The sequence below is a fragment of the Ursus americanus genome, chromosome 26 (genome assembly GCF_024610735.1).
Source record: "Ursus americanus isolate L20-20 chromosome 26, mUrsAme1.1.p, whole genome shotgun sequence".
NCBI classification, from domain to species: Eukaryota; Metazoa; Chordata; class Mammalia; order Carnivora; family Ursidae; genus Ursus; species Ursus americanus.
The window spans coordinates 18,538,224-18,562,500 of NC_142152.1; the positions used below are offsets into that span (position 1 = coordinate 18,538,224).

General features: G+C 56.5%; 1 protein-coding gene across 4 annotated transcripts in view; it reads left to right on the forward strand.

Moving 5' to 3' along the window:
* Nucleotides 1–7,234: 7,234 nt before the first annotated feature.
* Nucleotides 7,235–24,277, forward strand: part of PAPLN (papilin, proteoglycan like sulfated glycoprotein) — a 31,854-nt gene continuing 14,811 nt past the window's right edge. For 3 of the 4 annotated variants that reach the window (XR_015721814.1, XM_087856100.1, XM_087856101.1), the window contains exons 1-14: nt 7,235–7,380; nt 9,852–10,118; nt 12,491–12,606; nt 13,408–13,468; nt 13,804–13,906; nt 15,454–15,584; nt 16,346–16,469; nt 16,931–17,011; nt 17,096–17,268; nt 17,349–17,472; nt 17,875–18,001; nt 18,987–19,194; nt 19,731–19,913; nt 20,118–20,259. Coding sequence is in view for 3 of the 4 variants with exons in the window: in XM_087856100.1 (XP_087712226.1) it covers nt 10,065–10,118; nt 12,491–12,606; nt 13,408–13,468; nt 13,804–13,906; nt 15,454–15,584; nt 16,346–16,469; nt 16,931–17,011; nt 17,096–17,268; nt 17,349–17,472; nt 17,875–18,001; nt 18,987–19,194; nt 19,731–19,913; nt 20,118–20,259 (1,627 nt within the window). In the remaining variant the exon portion in view is untranslated. The remainder of the gene's footprint in view (nt 7,381–9,851; nt 10,119–12,490; nt 12,607–13,407; nt 13,469–13,803; nt 13,907–15,453; nt 15,585–16,345; nt 16,470–16,930; nt 17,012–17,095; nt 17,269–17,348; nt 17,473–17,874; nt 18,002–18,986; nt 19,195–19,730; nt 19,914–20,117; nt 20,260–24,277) is intronic. The other variant, XM_087856099.1, reaches the window with a different exon arrangement.

Genomic DNA, 24,277 nt, shown 5'->3' on the forward strand with positions numbered 1-24,277 from the left:
GAGAGACAGCCAGCGAGAGAGGGAACACAAGCAGGGGGAGTGGAAGAGGAAGAAGCAGGGTCCCAGCGGAGGAGCCTGATGCGGGGCTTGATCCCAAGGATCCAGGATCACGCGCTGAGCCAAAGGCAGACGCTTAACGACTGAGCCACCCAGGCGCCCCAACTTAACCCTCATTTTTTAAAATGTAAATTCAACTAGACACCATACAGTATATCATTAGTTTGAGGTGTAGTGTTCAATGATCCATCAGTTGTGCGTAACACCCAGTGCTCATCCCATCACCCGGTCACCCCATATGCCCCCCACGCCACCCCCCGCCTCCCCTCCAGCAACCCTCAGTTTGCTTCCCAGAGTCAGGAGTCTCTCATGGTTTGTCTCCCTCTCTGATTTCTTCCCATTCGGTTTTCCCTCCCTTCCCCTGTGATCCTCTGTGCTATTTCTTATATTCCACATATGATTAACCCTCATTTAATCTCATGCAGTGGCATTTGACACTTTCATAACGTTGTGCAGCTCTCAGGACTGACTCCCTGAGATCTCCAGGCTTGACCCCCTCCCTCCTCCCTGCGCCCCTGACAACCACCATTCCGCTCTCCGTCTCTATGAATTAGACTGTCCCAGGTACCTCAAATCAGTGGAATCATGCAATATGTGTCTTTTTGTGTCTGGCGTATTTCTCTGAACACACTGTTCTCAGGGTTCATCCATGCTGTTGTGGGTTTGTTTTAATAGAAAAATAACCACAACACCATCATAAACCATTGTGAAATCTATTTCATCCCAACCCCCAACATAACATACTCCCAGTCTTAGAGTGGATGTTCCCCAAATCTGTGCCTTGTGTGTTTCGTGTCTTTCAGTGTCCCCAAGAGCACATGCCCCGCTCTGAGAAGTACCTCCCTCCCCACTCTGGTCACTGGTGTGGCCCCCTCACAGCTGGACTTCAGGGTGTGTGCTGGGTGGAGGCCTGTGCATGTGCGTGTGTGTGTGTGTGTGTGTGTGTGTGTGTGTGTGTACATACACGCGCACACACCACCCTCCATCTCTCTGCTGCCCTCCTTTGCTTTCAGCCCCTGGGGCTGTTGATTCTTGGAAATTTTCCATTTTAGCATTTTTAAAAAATTTACATTAATCCATTGTCTTCCTTTTAAAATGAAGAAACTGCCATGCAGAAAGGTTAACTTCCAGACGCATCCCAACCGGTGAGTGGAGATGCCAGCCTCCGGTCCAGGCCTGTGGACTGCAGACTCGCGCCTTCTCCAGCCCCACTGTCTCCCGTGCTCCCACACTCATGGCCCCCTGGGAGAGGATCCAGCACCGGCATCCGTCACCGCCATTAACATTGTGTTCATGTCGTGAATCCTGCTTGTGGTTTTGTCGTGTTTAAGTTTTACGGGTCTACAATCCCTTATTTGCAGTTACGAAATTCAGAAGACTCGGGAAACTGAAAGGTTTCTCCTCAGTTTGTGAGTAAGACCTGCCTGAACTGGCGAGAGGCGATTTAGAGTCTCGACTTAGCCTGTTTAGATGAACATGTGTATGTTCTGCTGCAGAGCTGTAAGCGTGTGTGGTTTTGTTATTGCTTTTGGTTGGTTAGTTTTGATTAAAGACGGCTTCCAGACCGTCCTGGAGGTCGTATATCATATGCAGTTTAGTAAATTCCAAGAGCTGAAAAATGCTCAACCTGAGACACTTTGGGCTGCAAGAGTTTCTAATAAGGAATTGGGACCCAGATATATATAATAGGATTATAGTTATATAAAAGCTGTAAAAACAAAAAGCTTAGAACTAGTTTTATATCTATACATCTTTAAGTGGTGTTATCCTCGAAATAAGGGTCAGGATAACAGGTCCATCCATAAATACTGAAGTTAGAGAAGCACCCCCCCCCCAAGTTAGTAGAATTTCCCCTCTTTATTTAACTTGACCATTGGGAAGTCCATTTCCAGATTGAAAGCTGCTGGTCCTCTGACTTTCTGGGTAATGTTTCTAGGCCTTTGGCACAAGGCACAGACACTTCTCAGTTTCCGGGCTGAGAATTATCCAAATACAGAGGCTGAAGCTGCAGAGGAGATAAGTATGGTGGAGAGAGACCAAGAGGAAAGGATCCAAAAGCCCCGGCAGCTGGCCTGTGGAGGTCCCAATCCAGGCCCCTCCCTGGCAGCCCACGGGGACAGCAGCCACAGAGCGGGAGATACTGAGCCCGACGAGCAGCATCTGCGACGAGGGCACGAGGACTCGCCCTGTCTCTGTCGCTATTGATCGGGGCACCCAGGCCACCGCCACTCATCCACAGGAGGCCAGCTTTACTCTGGAGCCCGGGGCACAACCCTGAGCTGAGAGGGACCCTTTAGGCTGGTCCCACAGCTCACACTGACCTTTGTGGGGGCCTGGGCCCTGATCCCCTCTCCCACTCAGGATGCGGAGGGTGGGCACGGGGATGGGGCCTCCTCACACCTGCCCCTTCAATGTCTTCAGGAGCTCATGCAGTTAGTTTCTTCAGTGTGCGCACACACGCGTGTGCTTATGTGTGAGTGTGCGTGTTCCCGGGTGGAAGGAAGGGGATGACATCTCCCAAGCTGGAGCTGCTGGGCGGGAGCCAATCAGGACAGCTTTTCTGGAAAGCCCTCTTCTTCCCTCTGTGTTGCTGCTGTCTTGACTCCGACCTTCTGCCCTGACTCCCGTTTCTTCAATGGGCCTCCCCTCCCTCCTGGTGCCCTGTCCCAGGATCCGGACTGGGGATGGGGCAGCTAGGGTGGGTCCATGTCAGACCTAATGTCACTGAAGGACATCCCAGGACTTGTTCTTTCTCTCTGGATGGCCCTCACGTCTGCAGGAGGGGTGGGGTGGGGGCTCTATTTCTGTCCCAGCTTTGAGGATCAAACTTGCCTCCAAAGGCCAGGTGGCTTATCTGATGACAGCACTAGTCAGACATACTGAACATTGGACTTCTCAAGCTCATGGTCTTGCTTGGTGTTTCAAGGTTTTGACTTGGATATGGCAGCAAGAGGGGGAGGAGAAGAGATTAGTGTGGGATCTGGAAGCACAGAGTCAAGTTGAGGGGCAGACTGGGAACGAGCATTTAGCACTACCCCCCCCCCGTCCCCCAACTTTGACTCTATCAAGGGAAATGGATATGTGTGTGGGAGGGTGAAGAAAAGGTAGAGCAATGGAGAAATCCTCAAAAGGGAAGTGTTCTTTTTCCTTTTGGATTCCTAGTGGGCTGTGGCATAGTGGAAACATTTGAATATGCAGGTTGTAACATTGTTTTATTCTAAATTCACACACAACATTCCCATGCAATGCCCTCCCTACTAGAATGTGACCTCCCCAAGAGCAGGACAGGGTGCGTGTTGGAGCCCATGGCTTGGGAGAGCTGACGGCCTCTCTTCCCAGCCCTGTGGTTTGTGACATTACCTTGGTAGCTTGAAAACAGACATGGAGTATTTATACCATGGAAATTGATTTTCTCCTCCAGAGAGCTGCTCGGTAAATGTTTAGCACCACCCGACAGGTCTCTCCCCAGCTTCTGGCAGAGTAGGCCCTCAAATGTTCAAGGAATGAATAAACAACCACCGGAAAGAGAAGGAAGAAGAGAAGCAGCATTCTCTAAGTTCAGTTCAGCAAACACTGTGTGCTCAGTGCTGCAGGGAGATGGCGGACGTCTGTTTTCCGGGGGGAGCCCAGCATCTGAACGAGGTTCCCATCCGGGGAACCTGCCAGTTCTTGTTTCTCAGGTCTTGGCAGTCAGGGTGGAAGCACGTTTCTGTTGGGCTTGACATCGACAAGGACCATTCAGGCGATTTTCCGGGGGTGATGTGGGTTAGCGTAACCTGCATGAAAATGCTGGGGGCAGCAGTCCAGCGTCCAGCAGGACAGTCCTAACCAGAACTGTCTCTGGGCCATGGTCTACGACCTTGGCAGGGACTGCAGCCCTTGTCTGTGCCTGATTCTCTAGCCTTCCTGTCCATTCCATGAGCTCTCCACGTCCCTACTCTAGGCAACTCTTCCGTTTAAGTGAACTACATCTTTTTCATGGATTGCACCCAAGAACCCCGTGTGTCAGGTCCAATTAGATGTTCAAGAGATCTATTAGGGGAAACGCGGCGAAGATAAGCAGGTGGGAGCAGAACAGGGCTGGCCTTCAGAACACGATGCAGCCCCGACGCGAGGCGAGTGGACGCTGTCATCGGCCGTGCTTCCTCCACCGTGCTGTCTTGAGCGACACCCTCACGGCTGCCACCCACCTCTGGTACAGGGCACAAGGCGGGGGGAACATATCCCTGACCTTGCAAAGTCTGCAGCCGAGAGGGAGAAAGAGAGACAAATGTATCCCTGCAGTGGTTCCAAAGGGCAAACCCCGGCACTGGGGGAGCGCAGAGGCGGGCGGAAGGGAAGGCTTCCTGGAGTGGCGCCTCCTGGGAGCCCTGAGGCTCTCAGGGTTTTGCCTTCTCCCTTCTCTCTCCAGTTTTCCATCCCAACCCAGCCTTACAAAAAGATCCGGCTGCTTATTTCTAGGTGGTGTCCCCGGATCTGCAAGCTGCGGAGATAATCGGGATGTACAGAATCCAGGATACAGGCGGAGGGAGCGGGGCGCAGAGGGAACTCACTTTTACTGGGCGCTTAGTGGGCGCTTTATAGAAGCCACTGGCTTCCCTCCACCCCCCTCTGTGGGAGGCTCAAGTGAGCAGGCTGAGGCTTAAGATGACGTGGCTTTCCTCAGTTCGCACACTACGAGAGGCAGAACAGGTTCCCACGCTAGGTGTGTCTGCCTCCCAGGGCTGTACCCACCCCCCCAACACACCCCGGGCCCCGCAGCCCCCCAGGTGGAAGGGAGTGTCTGGTGCCGCCAGGGAGTGGTGTAGGGCAGGTGCAGAGGGGAATTTACAATGACAGGGAGGGTCTCCCACTTTTCTTTCTACATCACCATTTTTTTGTATGTATACCGATTGTGCTGTGCTGGGCACCGAACTCCCCACGTCCCTCTGGGGCAGCAGAACCTGAGGCTTGGAGAGGAGGACTCCTAGCTAAGCCAGCAACTGCTCAGGCCTTGCTGGTGGGTCCAAGGCTGCCCCTTAGCACTGTGTGTGGGCTCTGCCTCCCCACCCTCGGGGTCCTCTTTGCAGCAGGGGTGGGAAGTAAGAAATCATGGGCCTGGGTGTCTGAGAGGGATCATTGAGGAAAGCCAGGAACAGGCCGGGAAGGAAGGTGCCTCAGCTACCCAGCCCCCATAGCAGGAGAAGCAGCTTCTTCCGCCTTTACAGGGACCTTTGACCAAGCTCAGAAAATTCCTGGCTGATGGAGGCAGGGAGTAGGGCTTCTTGAATGGAAGAAACCATTTTCCTCTTCTAGGCAGGCTTTGGGTAATTCCACTCCCTTTTCTCTGCCAAGCTTTATCTCTGCCTAAGCATTCACACCAGTTCCCAGGGGTCCCTGCTACACAGCTGCGGCCGCTTCTCTCTTCACTGATGGGTAAGAAATGGGGCAGATTTAAAATGTTTATGTTTTCATAAGCATTTTGTCTGAAAGTCAGTGACAGCCTAGAGAAATGACCTGCAGGAGCTGGGGGGTCTGAACAAGGGGTGAGCCTCCCACTGGTGACTTTGCTCTGCCCCAGTGGAGGCCTGGGGAAGAAATGACCAGTGATCAGGGTAAGCAAAGGCCTGAAGGCCTAAGAGGACGAGGGAAAGGGACCAGCCCTGTGACCTCCCCACCTGCCCTGTGGCCCAAGGCCACTGCTATTTTGCTGGAGGCAGGTGATTTTCAGTATCAAAAAAGGGAAGGCAGGGGCGCCTGGGTGGCACAGTGGTTAAGCGTCTGCCTTCGGCTCAGGGCGTGATCCCGTTGTTACGGATCCCGGCGTTAAGGGATCGAGCCCCACATCAGGCTCCTCCGCTGTGAGCCTGCTTCTTCCTCTCCCGCTCCCCCTGCTTGTGTTCCCTCTCTCACTGGCTGTCTCTATCTCTGTCAAATAAATAAATAAAATCTTAAAAAAAAAAAAAAAAAAAGGGAAGGCAGGCAAGAAGTGCCTTTCTTGAGAAAAAGGACAACTAGGAAAGGAAATTAAATTTATCACATTTATTGAGCCCTTACCTTGATCCTACTTAGTGCCCTGGGCACAGGTGATGGGGAGGCAAGCTTTATTGTCAGCTTATAGCCGAGTCCGGGAGACTCAGATTCCCACAGAGCAATGCACCATAAACCACCGCAGACCCGGACAGGGAACGAGGGAGCTGGGTGGGCACCAGCTCTGCCTGCCACGGTGTGGGGAAGCCTTCTGGAAGAGCTGACATTTGGCCAGGGTCTTTGCAAGGGAGGGTGGGCTTCCAGAGTGCATTCTCAGCAGTGGGAAAAGCTGGCTAGGAGGGTAGTAAGCAGCAGCGCGTATGTGGAGAAACTCAGGAATACCTTGGAGATACTGCACGTTCGGTTCCGAACCACTGCAATCAAGTGAATATTGCAATAAAGTGAATCCAATAAATGTTTTGGTTTCCCAGTGCATATAAGACTTATGTTTACACTGTAGTCTCTAAGTGTGTGATAGCATGTCTAAAAAACCAATTTTTAAAAAAGTAAACTGTATACCCAGCACCGGGCTCACACAACCCCTGAGATCAAGAGTTGCATGCTCGACCCACTAAGTCAGCCAGGCGCCCCTAAAAAAACCAAATTTTCAAATTAAAAAATATTGTTGAAAAACGCTAACCTTCATCTGAGCTTTCAGGGCACCATAACCACTGATTATCATGAAAAAATTTGAAATATTGCAAGAATTACCAACATATGACACAGAGACCCGAAGTGAACAAATGCTGTTGGAAAAATGGATGCCCACAGGCTTGCTCCAGGCCGGGTTGCCACAAACCTTCAGTTTGTAAAAAATGCAATTTATCTGCAAAGCGGAATAAAGCAGATTGGAATCCCCCCCCTAACCCCCAAACAACCCCAGGAAGGCAGAATAGAGTGAGGTCTGCCTATATAGAATTCAAGGGTGGAAGAGGAGCAGACCCCCGGACGTGTGCTCTGAGATGGGCAGGGAGGGGGGATGGTGCAGAGATGGGTGGCTTTAGGCACAGAGGAAATGGGACGGGGTGGTGCCTGGTGCCCGCCCAAGAGAGGAAACACAGAATGGAGGTCAAGCCAAGCCATGGCACGGACCCAGGGGGATGCGGCACCCGTCACTGTGGGGGCCGCTCCACTGGGATTGGGGACGGGTGTCTGCAGGGCCGGGTGGGGGGAGATGGGGCGGGGAGGAAGCCCTCCAGCGGCAGCGAGAGAAAGTCCAACCTCCACAGGCGTTCCGCGCCGCCAGGCCGACCTCCCACTCCCAGGGCGGGCACCGACGGAGCGGCACTGCGGAACCTGCGCGCCCGGAGACAGGTAGGAAAGCGGAGGGACAGGGACCGGGCGGCAGGGGCGGGTCAGCCCGGGGCCGCCGCAGGAACGCGCCCCGCCCGGCCCGCGGGCAGAGCCGCGTCGGAGGAAGTGGGGGATCCCGGAGGAGACCCCGCCTCCGGCTCTGTCCGCCAGGTCGCCGCTAGGCACCGCGCGCCCTCGGGCGGGACTGGGAGGTCACCGGCGGGCAGGAGACGTGGGCAGCCACGGGGACTCGTGCTGGGCAGCCGGATGCGACCCGCGGCCCCGCGCCCACGCCACCCGCCCCCTCGGACCTTGGCTGGGTGGGACGCCGTTCCCGCGCCGCCCAGGCACCGGGCTCCGCAGACCGAGCGCGCCCCTCCCGGAGGCGCTGCCAGGGCCAGCACGTGCGGGTCGCCCCGGCGCCCCGCGTGGGAGGCGCACCTTCTCGCCTTCGGGGGCTGCACCCGGCGCGATCCCGGCTGGTGGAGGGGCGCGGGGACGGTTCCCGAGCTGCGAGGGCGGGCCGCGGGCGCCTCCTCGCGACCGAAGCCGGGAAGATTGCTGAGAAGGGGGCGACGGGGAAGGGCGTCGCTCCGGCCTCGGACGTCCGGGTGTCCGCCAGGGGCGTGCGGGGAGGCGGCTCCCGGCGCGCAGGGACCCCGGGCACGGGTCCTGGGCCAGCCCCCGCGAGGAGGCGCAGACCGGCTGGGCCGCGGAGCCCCCGGGCCGCCGCTTCAGCCCTGATCAGGCCCCGCCGCGTTCCTCGGAGACACGACGTGAAAGGAGCCCACACGGCCGGCCGGTGGGCGCAGAGGGCCGGGCCCTCGGGCAGCTGGGGGAACCCCGCAGAGTAGTCCGGTGCCCGATACCCAAGGCTGGCCCTGGAGTCGGACGGTGTCTTGTTTCTGTTTTTCTCCCAAGTGAATTGAAATAACCTTTCTGGCTTTGGGGACCTTGGGATTGCCGCTGTGAGTCTTGATCTGGTGTAATTGTCGCAGTGGCGGTAGAACCTAGTAGGAATTATAAGTGCAGCCTTTCCTCCCGTCCTTTCCTCAGTCTCCCCCTTGGCTCTGCGCGCCTCCGTCCCTAAAGGCGGTGTCCTTTAGAGAACCATCCCTGGTCGCTCGTCTTGTCATTAGTCCTAAAATGCGGGCCTCCCCTCCCTCACGCTGCATTACAGGAGCGCGGGCGCAGAGCGGAGGTCGGTCGGGGTGGCGGTACTCCCCTCACCCCTCCACCCCCCCCCCTCACCTGCTAGCCCCAGGAACCTCTGATTTGACTGAAAATAATGACTAAATGAATCACTGTTTGCGCTAAGTTAACGAAGCATGTACGTCGCTAAATGTGCCAGGTGACATTTTGCTGAACTTGGCTAACGTATGCTGCTTTGTCCTTGCAAAATGAGGTCATTTTATACTTAAAAAAATTTATGACACTGGTAGAATTACAGATTTTTACATTTAAACGTGCAAGTCAGTACTTGTTTAATGTTTTGTACTGAAGGCGCATATTGCTTATGTCATTCTCCAATAGTGACATGTACACACACGCACAGATGCACATACTGTGCACGGACAGCACACACTGCTTGCACACTCACGCCACACTACACACATACACTGTGTACACGCACATGCTTCACACACTTCCCTGGACTCGTGCACACACTACACTCCCGCTGAGTCAGCCACAGCCTGCACAGGGGCGTGCGCGCACCCCCCCCCCACACACACACTGCTTACAGAACCGACTTGTGGAGCTTTTCTTGTGCAGAGAAATGCTGACTTGGGTTTAAAGTAGGATACAATTGACGTTTTTAAAGCATTTGAGTTTTAAAAGCATCTTTGGAAAGTTTTTTTTAAAGCTTTTATTTTATCTTTTAAAAATATTTTTTTTATTTATTTGAAAGAGAAAGAGAACAAGCAGGGGGAGCTTCAGGCAGAGGGAGAGGGAGAAGCAGACTCCCCGCGGAGAGAGGAGCCCCATGCGGGGTCAATGCGGTGCTCGATCCCAGGACCCTGAGATCATGACCTGAGCTGAAGGCAATCACTTAACCGACTGAGCCACCCCGGCGCCCGCCCCATTTGGAGAGTTTCTTTGGAAAAAAAAAATTATATATATATACATATACATACATACATACAGGAGCCTGGGTGGCTCAGTCGGCTGGGCGTCTGCCTTCGGCTCAGGTCATGATCCTGGGGTCCTGGGGGTCCTGGGGGTCCTCGCATCGGGCTCCCAGCTCAGCGGGGAGCCTGCTTCTCCTTCTCCCTCTGCCTGTCGCTCCCCCTGCTTGTGCTCCGTCTCTCTGTCATATAAATAAATAAAATCAATTTAAAAATAAGTTTTAAAAACAACTGGCATAACGGCTTTTAAAAAAGGAATCTCGTGCTAAGTTAAAACCCGTGAGACTGATTGCTCTGATTCCGAACCTGTCTCTCCGCAAGTATTTTATTGCCCTCTCTTTTTCCCCTTTGAAATCCTGGAGGAAGGTACTCTTGAAGTTTAAGAAGCCAGGAGTAGACGGGCCTTTTCTCCCCCACGTGAGAGCCACGGAGCCCCGCAGCCTTCCCTCTCGTCCGCCTGCGTCTCTGCGGTCCCCTGCGGGCAACCGGGAGGGAGGGACGCGTCCCGCCCGCCGGACCGCAGACGGAGCCCCGGGCCCGCCCCGCCCGCTCCAGCGCCGGCCTCTCCCGCAGGCGGACATGCGGCTGCTCCTGCTCCTGCCCCTGCTGCTGGCCCCGGCGCCCGCGTCCGCGGTGAGTGCGGCCCCGCCCCGCCCGGCCCCCGGCTGGAGAGCGGGGGTGGGGGAAGTGCCTCAGCGGGGAGGACACCCTAGGACGAGGGACAGCCGCCCCGCCGCAGCCTGGAGCCCGTCTCCCCGCGTCGACCACCTGCGGAGAGGGCCGAAGAGGGGAAGCTGGGGGGAGAAGGCGAGCCCTGGGACCCCCAGCTCTTTCAAAAAGGGGTGCAGCCTTGAAGCGGCCTGACCAAGGGACCCGGAGCTGCCCTCCCCCCTGCAGGCGCAGTGTGCAGGACTGGCAACTTCCCACCGCCCTCCTCCTTCAGAAGGTGCTGGGTGCCCCCTAATGCTGGGACCCTCCCCCCCCCCCGGGGGTCGTTTTCCAAGGTGGAAGAAGGGGAGGGGGCAGTGAAGGCACGAGCCAAGGTGCAGTGCCCATGCCTTCATCTGCCTGGGACCAAATTGGGCTGTGCCTCAGCTTGACTGTGTGTGCTTAGACCCCGCCCCCCTGGGGATTTAGCTCTAGCTAGAGCAGGGATGGCCAGTAGAACTTTGAGATGATAAAAAAAAATGTCCTAAAACTGTGCAGTTCTTACAAACACTTGGTTCTGTGGCCACTGAGCCCATGAAACATGGCGATTGCAACTGAAGAATTAAGTGGTTTGATTTGATTTTAATTAACCTAAATAGCCACGGGTAGCTAACGGTTACCACATTATAGTGCAAACTTGGAGAGTGGACATAGGAGCCAACTAGTGATCAGAGTATCTGTTTTGTTAATGGGGCCCAAAGGACGGGGCTCCCTGGAGACCGAACCTGGATCCTGAGGTTATACAAGAAACCTTCTAGGAGGCAGGACCCATCTCTGCGGAGGGGAGGGTCCCCAGAGGTGGGCTTCCTCTTGGACGCTGCTCCTGCCAAGCTTCTCCTGGCATTGACGGGATGGAGGGCACAGAAGCAGCCAGGTCCCATCGGGCCCCCGGAGAGCTCTTCACAACAGGAGCCCCACAGCCCTGCCCACCCCTCTGTGAGGCAGGCTGTCCTTGGGGAAGGAGAGCAAGGGAGATGCCACCACTGTGGAGTGTGAGTCAAGGATGAGAAGGGCTGCAGGGGCAGGCAGAGAGGGACATCAGTGGTGCTCAGTGGGCACTCCTCCAAAGCCCCATCGACCCAGCACTGGCCACAGTCAGAGCGGTAGGTGGGCCAGAGCCCTCCTTTCTCATGTCCTCTCCATCACCTGCCAGCTTCCCAGCAGTCACCTCTGCCACCCCGTGGTCGTTGAGGTCCCTGGCACAGGCTTTCCCTGGTGCCTGGCTCCATGACGGCCCCGCTCAGGTGGACACTGTCGTGCCAGGACCCCAGGATGAAACCAGAGCTCCTCCCTAACTGCTGCATGACCATAAGCAAATCAGGCCTTCGATTCCCTTTCACTGGGGGGCATGACACTCACCCTCAAGTTACTCTGCAGGTGAAATGAGTCAAGGTGTGCAAAACGCCCTGGGTCCTCTTAGGTGCTTTCTGCCTTAGAAACACCTGAGTAACATTTCTTGGCCTCCTGCCCACAGCAGGTGAGCTCAGGTGGGGCCGTGAACTCGCCTGTGCCCCCTCCACCCAGGCCAGGGCTCAGCTGCCTCCAGTTTCTGGCGGTAGCAGGGGGTGGGGTGGAGCCACCACAGGGTCCTTTCTGAGTGCGGACAGGGTTTAGGGAGGAATAAAGTGCAGATGCAGCCTGGCCATTGGGCCCAGGCGCCACCCATCAACCCCAGGCTGGTCAGGGGTGGCTTCCTCTGCCTCCATTCCCACCCCTCACACCCTCTCTCGCACCTACCCCTGCACAGTGTGGCCCTGGGAACAGCACAGCAGGAAAGAGGGCCCCTGAGTTGCCTTGAGGGGGGTAGTCAGAGGAGGAGGGGCTGGGGGCAGAGAGCAGCAGGAGCAGGTGGGGGCAGGCCGGCGGGAGGGTGGGCTGGACTAGCTCCTTCCAGCTCCCCACCAGCAGCTCATGGTTTGGGTAATTACCGAGAAGAAAACGTGCCTGTGCCGCCCGTGGCTGACGCCAAGTGTGCTTTCTTTCCTCGGAGAGACAGCGGGAGGGGATCTAGCAGGTGGCTCCCTCCCTCCTGCCCGCTGGTACCCCCCCCCAGTGGCTATCGGCCTGGCGGGTGCTGGGTACTGGAGGCAAGGGCGCATTTGTAAGGCTCTCAGCCCCCTACGTGAAAGCTGGCTAATTCTGTGAAGGAGTGTTTGGGGCGCCTGGCGTTTGCTCAGGGAGAGGGAACCCCGGGCTCCCGAGGTGAGGTAGGGGAATGTTTTTAGGCAGTGGCCCTCTGGTGAACCCCAGGGGGCTCTGAGTGCCGACTCCACTTCTGAGTGCGTCTTTTCCTCCAGGCTCCCAAGGTGAGGCGGCAGAGTGACACCTGGGGCCCCTGGGGCCCCTGGAGCCCCTGCAGCCGGACCTGCGGAGTGGGCATCAGCTTCCGGGAGCGCCCCTGCTTCTCCCAGAGGTAGGGGGGGCTGGGCGGGGCCAGCAGGCTGGTCAGGGGTCCGCTGGGCCTGGCCAGCTGCTCTGGCAGAACCCTCCGAGCTGTGGGTTTGTGGTGGGAGCAGCATGGATGGAGTACTTGAAATCAAGTCGTTCCCTGCTACACTCTGATTTCAACAATGAGCCTTATTTCAGGGGAGCTTGAGCCAGGCCTGCCCCCCCCCCCCCGCCCAGTCACTAGCTCCGAATGCTGTGTCTGGCCTGTGGCAGGTGCTGTAAATTCTTGGTGAACGAATGTGCCATCTTCAATTCCTAACCCGTGCAGTTTCTCTTCCTTGGCCTCTTTGTTACGTATAGACGTCTCCCACTTTAAGTGAGGTATCTGGCACCTACTATGTGCCCTGCACTCTGATAGCTGAGGCACAGAACGGGGGGGGGGTGACTCTTTGCCTGTCGGTGGGTTGAACTCACTATTCCTGAGAACCTCGTGTGTGGAGCAAGAGCCATGAGCTCTCATTCCAGGCACCATATGCTCCGTAAATAGCAGGTGGGTATGTATTACCTCTTCTTTTATCTCCAAAGGCAGAATTTGGGTCTTCTCTGGAAATTTGCTCTAAGAGGCAAGGTAGCCCCAAGTTAGAGGAACTCCAGGATAGACTTCTGAGTCTAGTTTTTCCCAAGTATAGACTCGGGTCTCATTATCCCTACCTGAGGGGTCTTTGTGTGCAGGCAGCCCTCCTCTGCCCAGTGTGGCCTGCAGGAGAGCCCTGGCGGGGGGTGTTGGTTCACGGGGTTCGGGTCTTCCCGGTGCTGTCATCCTCAGGAGAGACGGGGGTTCCAGCTGCGTGGGCCCTGCCCGGAGCCACCGCTCCTGCCATACCGAGGTAAAGCCTGAGGGAGTGGGGACGCCAGCTTCTGGGACCCCCTACCTGGCTGACCTCCCAGTCCCCGGGTGTCCTCCCGCAAGTGCACAGCCTGGGCTTCAGGAAGCCCCTTCCTCACCTCCCACCCAAATGACAGCCTCCCCTCAAGTTCAAGCAGCTCAAAGCCCCTGCAGGGGAGCGCTCAGGAGCCCTGGGGGCCTACACGCAGGTCCTGCGCTTCTGGGGTGAGGGGGAGGTGGTTGGTGGGGATGGGTCATGCCTCCCCACGTGCAGTGGGGTGGGCGGACCCCCATGGAGGCCCCACCTGCCCCTCCCTTCCCCACTGGCCCCTGCAGAGGTGCCCAGCCGGCGCCAGGGACTTCCGGGCTGAGCAGTGCTCCCAGTTCGACAGCCAGGACTTCCAGGGAAGGCGGTACAAGTGGCTGCCCTACTACGGAGGTGAGTGGAGGTCCCAGTGCCCGCACCCCCGCAGCTGCACCCTGCCTCGTCCTGTGATCTCTTCTGTACATTGTTCCGGATCTCTTCTGTACACTGATTTTCCATTGCACAGTGCTTACCACAATATGATAGATGCTCTGTCAAATGCATTTAAAAACTCTCAGGACTCCCAGCAGTGCTCACAGCAACACAGTGGGGGGGGGCTCGTTTTGAGGTCTCTCCATCCTTCTTTCCCTTTATACATTTTCAAACAAAGCCTACAGGCCATGTCTGTGCCATTGCTTTGCACCCTGCTTTGCTTGACCTGCTCCGGAAGCATTCCTCATGGTGCACAGAGGTCCTCCTGATGCCCACAGGCCGTGGGGAGGAGGGGTGCTGGTAGGGCTGGGCCAGGTTTGGGCCAACTGCAGGTGGGGCCTGAAAGGGGTTTGGTATGGCAAGAGCGCATTCACTCGGGATCTCTAGGGCCCAACGGCGTACTCTGAGTGGCTTTGAGGAGGGTGGGTAATTTTTAGAGCATTATAATTTAAGAAAAAAACACATGAGAGAGAGAGAGGGTGAGAGAGCGGGAATGCAAGCAGGGGGAGAGGGAGAGGGAGAATCCCAAGCCGACTCCATGCCCAGGGTGGAGCTTGATCCCACAACCCGAGATCACGACCTGAGCTGAGATCAAGGTTTGGCTGCTCAATGGACTGCACCACACAAGTGCCCTAAATATACCCATATAGAAAAACCAGACCACAGAGGAAAGGGTCACGGGGCGGGGGGTGCCTTCTCTGTGCTGGAGGTGACTGCATTCCTATTAGCACTTTTGGCTGTTTATTTTTTATTTTATTTTATTTTTTAAGATTTTATTTATTTATTTGACAGCGAGAGAGGGAACACAAGCAGGGGGAGTGGGAGAGGAAGAAGCAGGTTCCCAGTGGAGGAGCCCCATGTGGGGCTCGATCCCATAACACCAGGATCACACTGTGAACCCAAGGCAGACGCCTAACAACTGAGCCGCCCAGGCGCCCCACTTTTGGCTGTTTAAACAACGTGCTTATAATATTTAGATGGCTATAAAAATTAAAACTCCTAAATGAACTTGACCCCACATATTTCATAGGATTTGGTCTAGCATTCCATTCTAGTCCTTTTCACGTTATTTTCTCGATATACACTTATATATTTGTAACTGTTACGTAGCCCCATTCCACAATGTGTGGGAGAAGCGTCTCCCCGTGTTATTGTAAGTCCCCGTACTTCACGGCGTAGCCCACATGCATAGTGGGCTGGTAGTAGTTGACATAGAGGAGTGGATTGTTAACACTTGTTTATAAGGGACTAGCTTTTTCCTGGTCCTGGGATTTTTCTTCTACTTGATCCCCAGAGAGGCCGTAGTTTTGTTTATGTCACTTCCCATGGGGGTGGGGTGGGATTCTGACTGTCTGGGGGAGCCCATTCAAGGACGTTCTCCCCCCCCCCCCAGCCCCCATGCTTCTCTGTGCCCAGGATAGGACTTGCAGCTTGCTCGGGATCTCAGCTCTCCCCTTTGTCCACCTCAGCCCCGAACAAGTGCGAGCTGAACTGCATTCCCAAGGGGGAGAACTTCTACTTCAAGCACAGGGAGGCTGTCGAGGATGGGACGCCCTGTGAGCCTGGCACGCGGGACGTCTGTGTGGATGGCAGCTGCCGGGTGAGCCCCCCCACCTGGGGGCTGGCCTGGGGCTTATTTCACCGTGTCTCCCTCCCCTGCACCAGCAGGGCCGGTGGCTCTCACCAGCTCGATGTCTTCTCACGACCAGCTCTTAGGTGTCTTTGCATCACAGATGCCCTGCGACCTTCCTCCTTTTGCCCTTTGGAAACGGGCACCGCAGTAGAAGCAACCCTCTGGGTGGCAAGTCACAGAAACCCCGCTAACTGGCAAAGGGGAAGAAAGCCACTGAGGGATGGGCTGGCTGGCTGCAGGGACTGGACTGTCTCCTCGCCTCTTGGCTTTACTCTCCTCTGGGTCCGCACGGGGATCCTGTGAGGTGTGCACATGGCCACAAGCAGCTTCCAGCTCCGGCTGGAAAGGGCGCCCACTTCCCAGGAGTCCCAGCGACCCGGGGTTGCCTCGGATTTGTCTTGGCTGGGGACGTCCCGTGAACCGCTCTCTCGGAGCAGGGCATGGAACCCACTGATTTGCCCCACCCACTGTTGGGAGCTCTATCCAAACTGGGAGAGAGGGGGCCCCCAAAGGAAAATGAGGTATTGTTGCCAGAGAAGGGGAGACGGGTGCCAAGCTGATGGGAGAGGTAGACCGTCAGCCACAGGCCAGACCCAGTGTTCACTCGGCCTCAGTGGCTGATGAATAGCTCCTGCCTCCTCCCTGATGTGAGCGTCGACCCGGGTTCAAATCCTGCTGTGTCTGTGACACCTTCTGGTGTCTTTTCTCTCCTCATCTCTGCTTGGTAGGTCGTCGGCTGTGACCACAACCTCGACTCCTCAAAGGAGGAGGACAAATGTCTGCAGTGTGGGGGTGACGGCACGACCTGCTATCCCGTCAAGGGCACCTTTGATGCCAATGACCTCAGCAGAGGTGGGGGTCCTGGGGGAGGGGGGCACAGGCAGTTGAGGCGAGGGTTTGTCGCCTGGCCCTTCCTTGCCTGTCTTCCGTTCCAGCTGAGTCACCCTGGGGGCCCAGAGGGGGTCTGATCTGGCACTCAGGTCATGCCTCAGGGTGGAGGTCAAAGCCTTTCACAGGAGCCTGTGGGCTCCGGCTAGTAAGGCCCTCTGCCCAGGTACCCAGTGTAAGCTCACACTGCCGGCAGGGTGCCCCTCCTCACCCCTTCCCCCTAGTCCCCAGCTGTCCCCTCCCCCTTCCCAGTCAGTGCGGGTGCCCCAGCCTGTCCACCCTTCCCGCCCTCCTAAAGCTGCTTCCCCCTTCTGGAGGACCCCTCCCCAAGCAGCACACCCCTGCCTGTGTCCTGCTTGCCGGTCCCTGACCCTGACTGTGCTGCCAGGGGCGTGGGTGGTCTCAGAGTGTCTCTGCCCCCGCAGGCTACAACCAGATCCTCATAATTCCCACGGGGGCCACCAGCATCCGCGTGGAGGAGGCGTCGGCCAGCAGGAATTTCCTGGGTGAGTGCGGGCTGGGGCATTCTGGGCCGTGGCGGGACAGCGGGTCCCTCCGCGGCAGCTGACCGGTCGCTCACCCCTGCACAGCGGTGAAGAGCGTGCGGGGCGAGTACTACCTCAACGGGCACTGGACCATCGGGGGCGCCTGGGCCCTGCCCGTGGCCAGCACCGTCCTGCACTACGAGCGCGGGGCCGAGGGGGACCTGGCGCCCGAGCGGCTTCTCGCTCGCGGCCCCACCTCCGAGCCCCTGGTCATCGAGGTGAGGGGCGCCCAGTACCCCGGAGGCCGAGGGGGAGGGTCCCGGGGGGGGCAGGCCTCAGCGAGGACCCTCCCGCCCAGCTCCTCAGCCAGGAGCCCAACCCGGGCGTGCGCTACGAGTACCACCTGCCCCTGGGCAGCCCCCGGCCCGGCTTCCGCTGGAGCCACGGCTCGTGGAGTGACTGCAGCGCCGAGTGCGGTGGAGGTGAGCCATCTGCATGTTGTGGGGGCACGTGGGGGAAACCCAGGGCTGGGGGACTCCATGTACCGCCCCCAGCCCCAGCCCCCACCCCCAAGCTGAGAGAACCAGCGGTGGCTTTCCCGAGGTGCTGGTATCTCCGAGGAGACCTGATTCTGTGTGCAGCAGAGGCCCGGCCGGGAGCGGATGACCAGCTGTCAGAGCGGGGCCCCAACACCCCAGATAACACCCCTCAAGCCTCAGTTTCCTCCTCTGTAAATTGGGGGATGATGATGGCACTTATCCTGGGGAGTCATTTGAGGCTTAATCAAGACGACGCTTGGGATGTGTGCAGAATAGTGCCCAGCCCGAGAATGCATCGGGTGACTGCTGACTGACCACCTGCCCTCGATGGCCGGGCCTCTGCAGGTCACCAGTCCCGCCCAGTGTTCTGCACCACTGACAACGAGGTCTACCCCGACCACATGTGCCAGCCTCAGCTGCGGCCGGCTGACCGCCGCCCCTGCAGCACTCACCCTTGCCCGCAGACCAAGCGGTGAGGCCCTTGCAGCCCCTCCCCCCATGGTGGGGCCCAAGTGCTTGGGTGGGAAGGCAGTGGAGTCTCGAGGCTACTCTAGGTGTTGAGCAAACAGTTGGGTGTCCAGGGCTCCCTACAGCTGTGGCGGAGGGGGGAGGAGGCAGCTGTCACTGGGGGAAGCAGTGGAGGGGGGCATAAGCGTGAGATCCGGGGCTATTCTGTCCACCTGTGTGTGCCTACACAGTGCCCAATGTCCAGGCTGATGGTGGGAGAGTGGGGGAGGGCACTGGAGGCCCTGTCCAAGCCGGCAAGGAACGTGGCTCGAAGGATGCCAAGAAGTGGGCCAGGGACTGGGTCAGAGGGCCGGTGGGCATCAGCAGTGCCTTTGTTCACGCATGAAGGACCTCTTATCTGTACCGGCCCAGAGCGTGGCACCTTGCTGGGGCCCAGCGTGCATCCGGGGGCAGGTAATCTGCAGGCCGCAGCCTCCCCGCGGGGCTGGTGCCGTCCTTCCGCCCTCACGGCCTTGGTGGCAGTGGGCCTTGCAGGGTGGTGGCAGGCTTGGCTTTGCAGGGTGCAGCTGGGGCTGTCTGTTCCTCCGGTGCCTCAGGGCCACTCCACACGTGGGTGAGCATGGCTCCTCTGGGAGATGCCCCCAACTAAGCTCAGATACAGAGGCAATGGAGTCTGGCTGGGATGACAGGGGACCTGGTGAGAAGGAGAACAGGGGACACAGGTGGGGATAGGAAAGCTAAGAGGGGGGCAGCCAGGCTCTGTGTTGTAGGGACCAGTCCTCTGTGGCGAGAGATGGCAAGCAGAGCTGGGGGGGCTTGGCCTTTTATGCAGAGCTTTCTGCCCCCCACCTGTACAGGCCCAGGTGTTAGGATGGGCCAGGTTGGGGGATCCCCAGTCCACTCCTGTGTGTGACAGCTGGTGCTCCCTTGGGCCTGGACTCTGGCCCCTGCTGCTGGGCCAGCCTTACCGGGTTCCTGCTCCCCGCCAGCTGGCAGACGGGGCCCTGGTCGCCCTGCTCAGCCTCATGCGGCGGTGGCTCCCAATCCCGCTCTGTCTACTGCGTCTCGTCTGATGGGGCTGGCGTCCAGGAAGCCGCTGAGGGGGCGGAGTGTGCAGGCCTGCCTGGGAAGCCCCCCACCACGCGGGCTTGCAGCCTGCAGCGCTGCGCGGCCTGGAGTGCAGAGCCCTGGGGAGAGGTGAGGCCCCTCCACGATTGGGCTGGGGCGGGGGAGGAGGAAATCAGGTGCCGGGTCTATGGGCGGGGGTGCGGCGGAGCTGGCCTGGGAGGCTTGGCCTGAACTGGGGAAATAGATCCTGGGAGGTAAAGTGACCTGCTAGGTCGTCTTGGAAGCTGTTGCCAAGGCTGGGGCCAGGATCCCAGGCAGGGCGGGAAAGGCTTTGTCTTGGCACGAAGCTGCAGCTGGGCACCTTGCTTGGGGGTGAGGGGGGAGCTGACACTGTCCAGGGCTGTGGGTCACTGCTTCCAGCACCTACATATGTTCCAGCCTTGAACAAGGGAATGTGGAAAATGTCCCTAAGCTTGGCGTCAGCAGGTGTGGCATAGGCTATGTGACCTCAGAAGAGTGGCTCAGCCTCTCTGAGCCTGGGAGCCGAACATGGGCCGTAGGGTATCGTCCGCCCTCCCTGCCAGGCAGGTGGGCCTCCAGCTGTCTGACCTGGCTAGGCTCCTCCGGGCAAGGACCAGCTCCGGCCGACAGCCTGGTCCTTGCAGTGCTCTGTCAGCTGTGGTGCTGGGGTCCGGAGGCGGAGTGTCACTTGCCAGAGCGATGAGGGGTCTCTGCTCCATGCCACAGCGTGCTCCTCGGAGGACCGCCCCCCCATCACTGAGCCCTGTGTGCGTGAAGACTGTCCCCCCATCCATGACCAGGCCTGGCATGTTGGCGCCTGGGGTCTAGTGAGTGCTTGCCCACTTCACCCATCATCCCTGCTGCCCAATCCTGGTCCCTTGGGTCTCTGACGGGTGGCTGGACATGTGACCATCCCTGGGTCTGACCTGCATCACCTTCCCCCTACCTCTCTTCCTTGCGGGGACCCCCAGCCTCGGGGTCTCTTTTTGTGAGCCTGTTCTCTCTTCCCACGCCCACCCCGCGGGCCCCAGTGTTCCAAGAGCTGCAGCGGGGGGACTCGGAGACGCCAGGTCATCTGTGCCCTCGGGCCGCCCAGCCGCTGCAGGAGCCTGCAGCTGTCCAGGCCCAGGGAGGTGGAGCCCTGTAACACACAGCCCTGCCATCTTCCTCCAGGTAAGGGTGGGGGTGCGGGTGCAAGGGGGAGAGGCTACCGCCCCACCTCTCTCCCCAGCACAGACCCAGCCAGCACTTTCTGTGCCCTGGCCGCCCCCCCTGCCATGCTCTGCTGCTGCATCCGCGTCTGCCGGAGCCTTTGCCATGGGCAGAGGGCAGGTCTGGGCCACCTTACCGGCTGGCCCTGTTTCCCCAGCAGAGGCAGCACCCTCCTCCCGCATCCCGGCCACGGCCATCCGTGTCGTGCTGCAGCGATCGTGTCTGGCTTGTCAGGCCTACTAGCTAGGAGCTCCTTGAGCGCCAGGTCCCTGCCTTCCTCCTTGCTGTTTATACCCACCCTGCACCCCAGAACTTAGCAGGAGCTGGGTACTCAGTAAATGCTTGTTGAATGACTGAGTGAGTGAGTGCAGAGGAGGGGGTGGTCCAGGAAGGGCTGCCCTCACACACTGCTCCTGCCCTTGTCTTCCCCTTCTCACCCCCATCCCCACTGGCAACGAAGACGTGCCAGGCCCGAGGAGCTGCAGGAGGAAGGGCCCAGAGGCCAGAACTTGCTTGGTGTGAGGATGTGCTATTGAGGAAGAACATGGGTTGGGGCTCAGCTGAGGGGTGAGTGGGCATGGTGGCCTTCTGATACCGCACAGAGGTGTGTTTGGCCTGGACGTGCTAGTGGTGGGGGCCCCGTGAGCCAGGATGGTGGAGTTCCAAGGGAGGCACGGGGCACGGTGGCTAAGAACCAGTGACCTGGACTTAATAGCGAACCTAAGTTTAAATCTCTACTCCATGGCTGACCAACTGTGTGGCCCTGGGCAAGCACCTCTCCTCCCTGATTCTCGGTTTGCCCATCTGTACGGGGGTTAATAAGAGTGCTTCTCTTACGGTGAGTCACTTAGCACCATGTCTGAACACACACAGAGCTCGGTAAGCAAAGGGGTGGCGGTGGTGAGGCCGTGCGGGAGCTCTTGGGTCAGGCTCCTGGGGTGCCTCAGCCTGGCAGGGTCCTCCTGGCACCATGGACGACTTCCTGGAGGAGGTGGCCCTGAGCCTGCTCCCAGAGAGGCATTCACATAGGTAGAAAGGAAGGAAACAAAGCGTTTCCGGCCAGGCTGAACTGTAAAAGAAATGACCTTAATGGCGATTTTTGTAAAGTAATCTATGTTCATTGCGGAAAATTTGGAGAAATTAGGAAAGCAGCATAGAGACAAGTGAGATGGCCCTGACCCCATGCTTTACTGGGATCAGTGGTTAGTGTGCTGCTTTGCTGGGTGTGCGGGATTCTGTATGTGCTTTGCCCCCTTACAGCCACTTGGTGTGTGAACGTTTTCCAGTCTCATGATTTCTCAACAGAAGTCCGTTATGGGTGGGAAGTCAGAATTTAGGTGGTTTCTAGGGTGCCTGGGGTGGTTCAGTTGGTTAAACATCTGACTCTTGATCTCAGCTCAGGTCTTGATTTCAGGGTCCTGTGTTCAAGCCCGGTGTTGGGCTCTGTACTGGGTGTGGGTCCTACTTAAAAAGAAAAAAAAAAGAAAAAAAAAAAGAATTACATTTAAGGGCGCCTGGCTGGTTCTGTCAGAAGAGCAAGCAACTCTTGATCTTGGGGTTGTGAGTTTGAGCTCCACGTTGGGTGTAGAGATTGCTTAAATTTTTTTTTAATTTAATGTTTTATTTAACCTTAAATATTTTTAACAGGTACTCAGTATAAAAATTATAAATAGGATATTTTACATTCTTTTTTCACAAGATTAAAAAAATTAATCCAATGTACTGTCCACGTAACACCTTAATTCAGATGCAAAATTTCGCCGGCATACTTGATCTATATTTAGGTTTTATAGAGCGTGCTGTTGGAAAAGTAGATTCACACACCCAAGCTGGTTCAAACATACGCATTTTCTAATAAAGGAATCGTCAGTTTTTAAGTTTAAAATTAATTCTAACTAGCATAAATGTAAAATGTAGTTTCTCAGCCACTCTGGTCACATTTCAAGCACCCAGTAGCCCTGACAGAGGCCAGCGGGGGCCCCAGAACCTGTCCTCAGCCAGGATGTGGGGGTGGTGGCCGAGGTCTGTCCAGGGGCTGGTGCTTTTAGGGCTGGGGACTCAGGCTGGGCTGCAGATTAAATTGTCTAATAGGCCCAGGAGAGCCACTGAAAGCTTTGGAGCTCAGCAGTGACACCCTGAAAGGTCTTGAGGACAGACGTGGCACCTGCCTGAGGGCCAGACTGAAAGGGAGGCCGTTGGAGTGGGAGCCTGGTGGGGAGCAGGCTGCAGAAATCCAAGCACCAGCAAAAGCCATGAGAACGAAGGGCCAGGCACTTGCCCAGCAGAGCCAGGTGCCCAGAGGAGGTATGGGAAGCGGTGCTGGACTCGAAGCCTGTGAAGGTGGAAGAGAAGAGTCTCAGGAGGAGAAGCTAGGGGTGTACTCCCCGGCTGGGTGGGGACTGGGGCTGCAATGCTGGAGGAAGGTGCGGGCGGAAACGGTGGAACTGGGGGAGAGAATGGGCACCTGCCTTGACCCAGGGTTTGGCCTGGGCGGGATGGAGAATGAAATGAAAACAAAGATTTTATTGCATATCTACTAGACTTTTCCAACCCTAAATTATTTTGTAAATACTCCCTGGAGACTGGCAAGATGTAGTCCAGAGGGGGATGGAATTTCACTTTTTTTTTTTTTTTTAAAGATTTTATTTATTTGAGGGAATGCGTGAGAGAACATGAGCGGGGTGGTGGGGGTGGGGCAGAGGGAGAGGCAGAAGCAGACTCCTGCTGAGCAGGGGGCTTGACACGGAACTCAGTCCCAGGACCCTGAGATCATGACCTGAGCTGAAGGCAGATGCTTAACGAACTGAGCCACCCAGGCGCCCCTTCACTTCTTTTCTATAACTTTACTCCATTATGCAGTAGTGTGCTTACTGTGGAAAATCTGAAATGCACTAACAAATAGAAGGAAGGGAACCTGCCACCTGTTGCCCTGCCCCCCCACCCCCCCCAGTGCTTGGAACCATGAGCATTTGGGGTGTGTCCTGTTAACGCATCATTACAAAAATTCTTGTCATCCATATTTACTCAGTCTTCTGCCTTGTTTTCTCCATTTTATGGCGAAAAATCTTGTTAATAACTCTGAAGTGGTAAAATATCATACCATAAAATTCACCCACTCTAATGGTAATTCATGATTTTTAGTAAGTTTACCAAGTTGGATAATATGGTAAAGTTTTTTTGTTTTTGTTTTTTCATGTTTCTGAGCAGCCCCTAATCCAATTCCCCAAGCTGGGAAGACAGACCGGGTTGTTTAATTCCAGCACAGTTACCATACGCTGTAGGTATTGTATTAGTTTCACGTGTACGATATAGTGATTCAGCAGTTCTGTACTCGGTGCTCATCATGATATGTGCGCTCGTAATCCCCGTCACCCGTCCGCCCACCCTCCTCCCCACTGGTAACCATCAGTGTGTTCTCTGGAGCTCAGAGTCTGGTTTTTTGTCTGTCTCTTTTTTCTCTGTTGGTTTGTTTCTTAAATTCCACATATGAGTGAAATCATTCAGTGTTTGTCTTTCTCTGACTGATTTTGCTTAACATGATACCCTCTAGAGCCCTCTGTGTTGCAAATGGCAAGATTTCATTCTTTTTCTTGGCTGAGTAATATTCCAATTGGTGGCGCGCGCGCGTGTGCGCATGTGTGTGTGCATGCGCACGAGCACACACACATACAATTTCGTCTTTATCCGCTCATCTGTGGGTAGACACTTAGGTTGCTTCTGTATCTTGGCTGTTGTAAATACTGCTGCCATAGACATAAAGGTCCATATATTTTTTTGAATTAGTGTTTTTGTATTCTTTGGGGAAATAGTAGTGGAATTACTGTTACATGGTAATACTGCTTTTAATTTTTTGAGGCAGGGTGGTGAAACATTTTAAACATACAGAATAGCTGAAGACCTACCTAGTAAGCAGCCGTGTGTCCGCACCTGAAGTCTATAATGACTATTTTGTTATATGTGCATTTTCGTGATCTCCTTT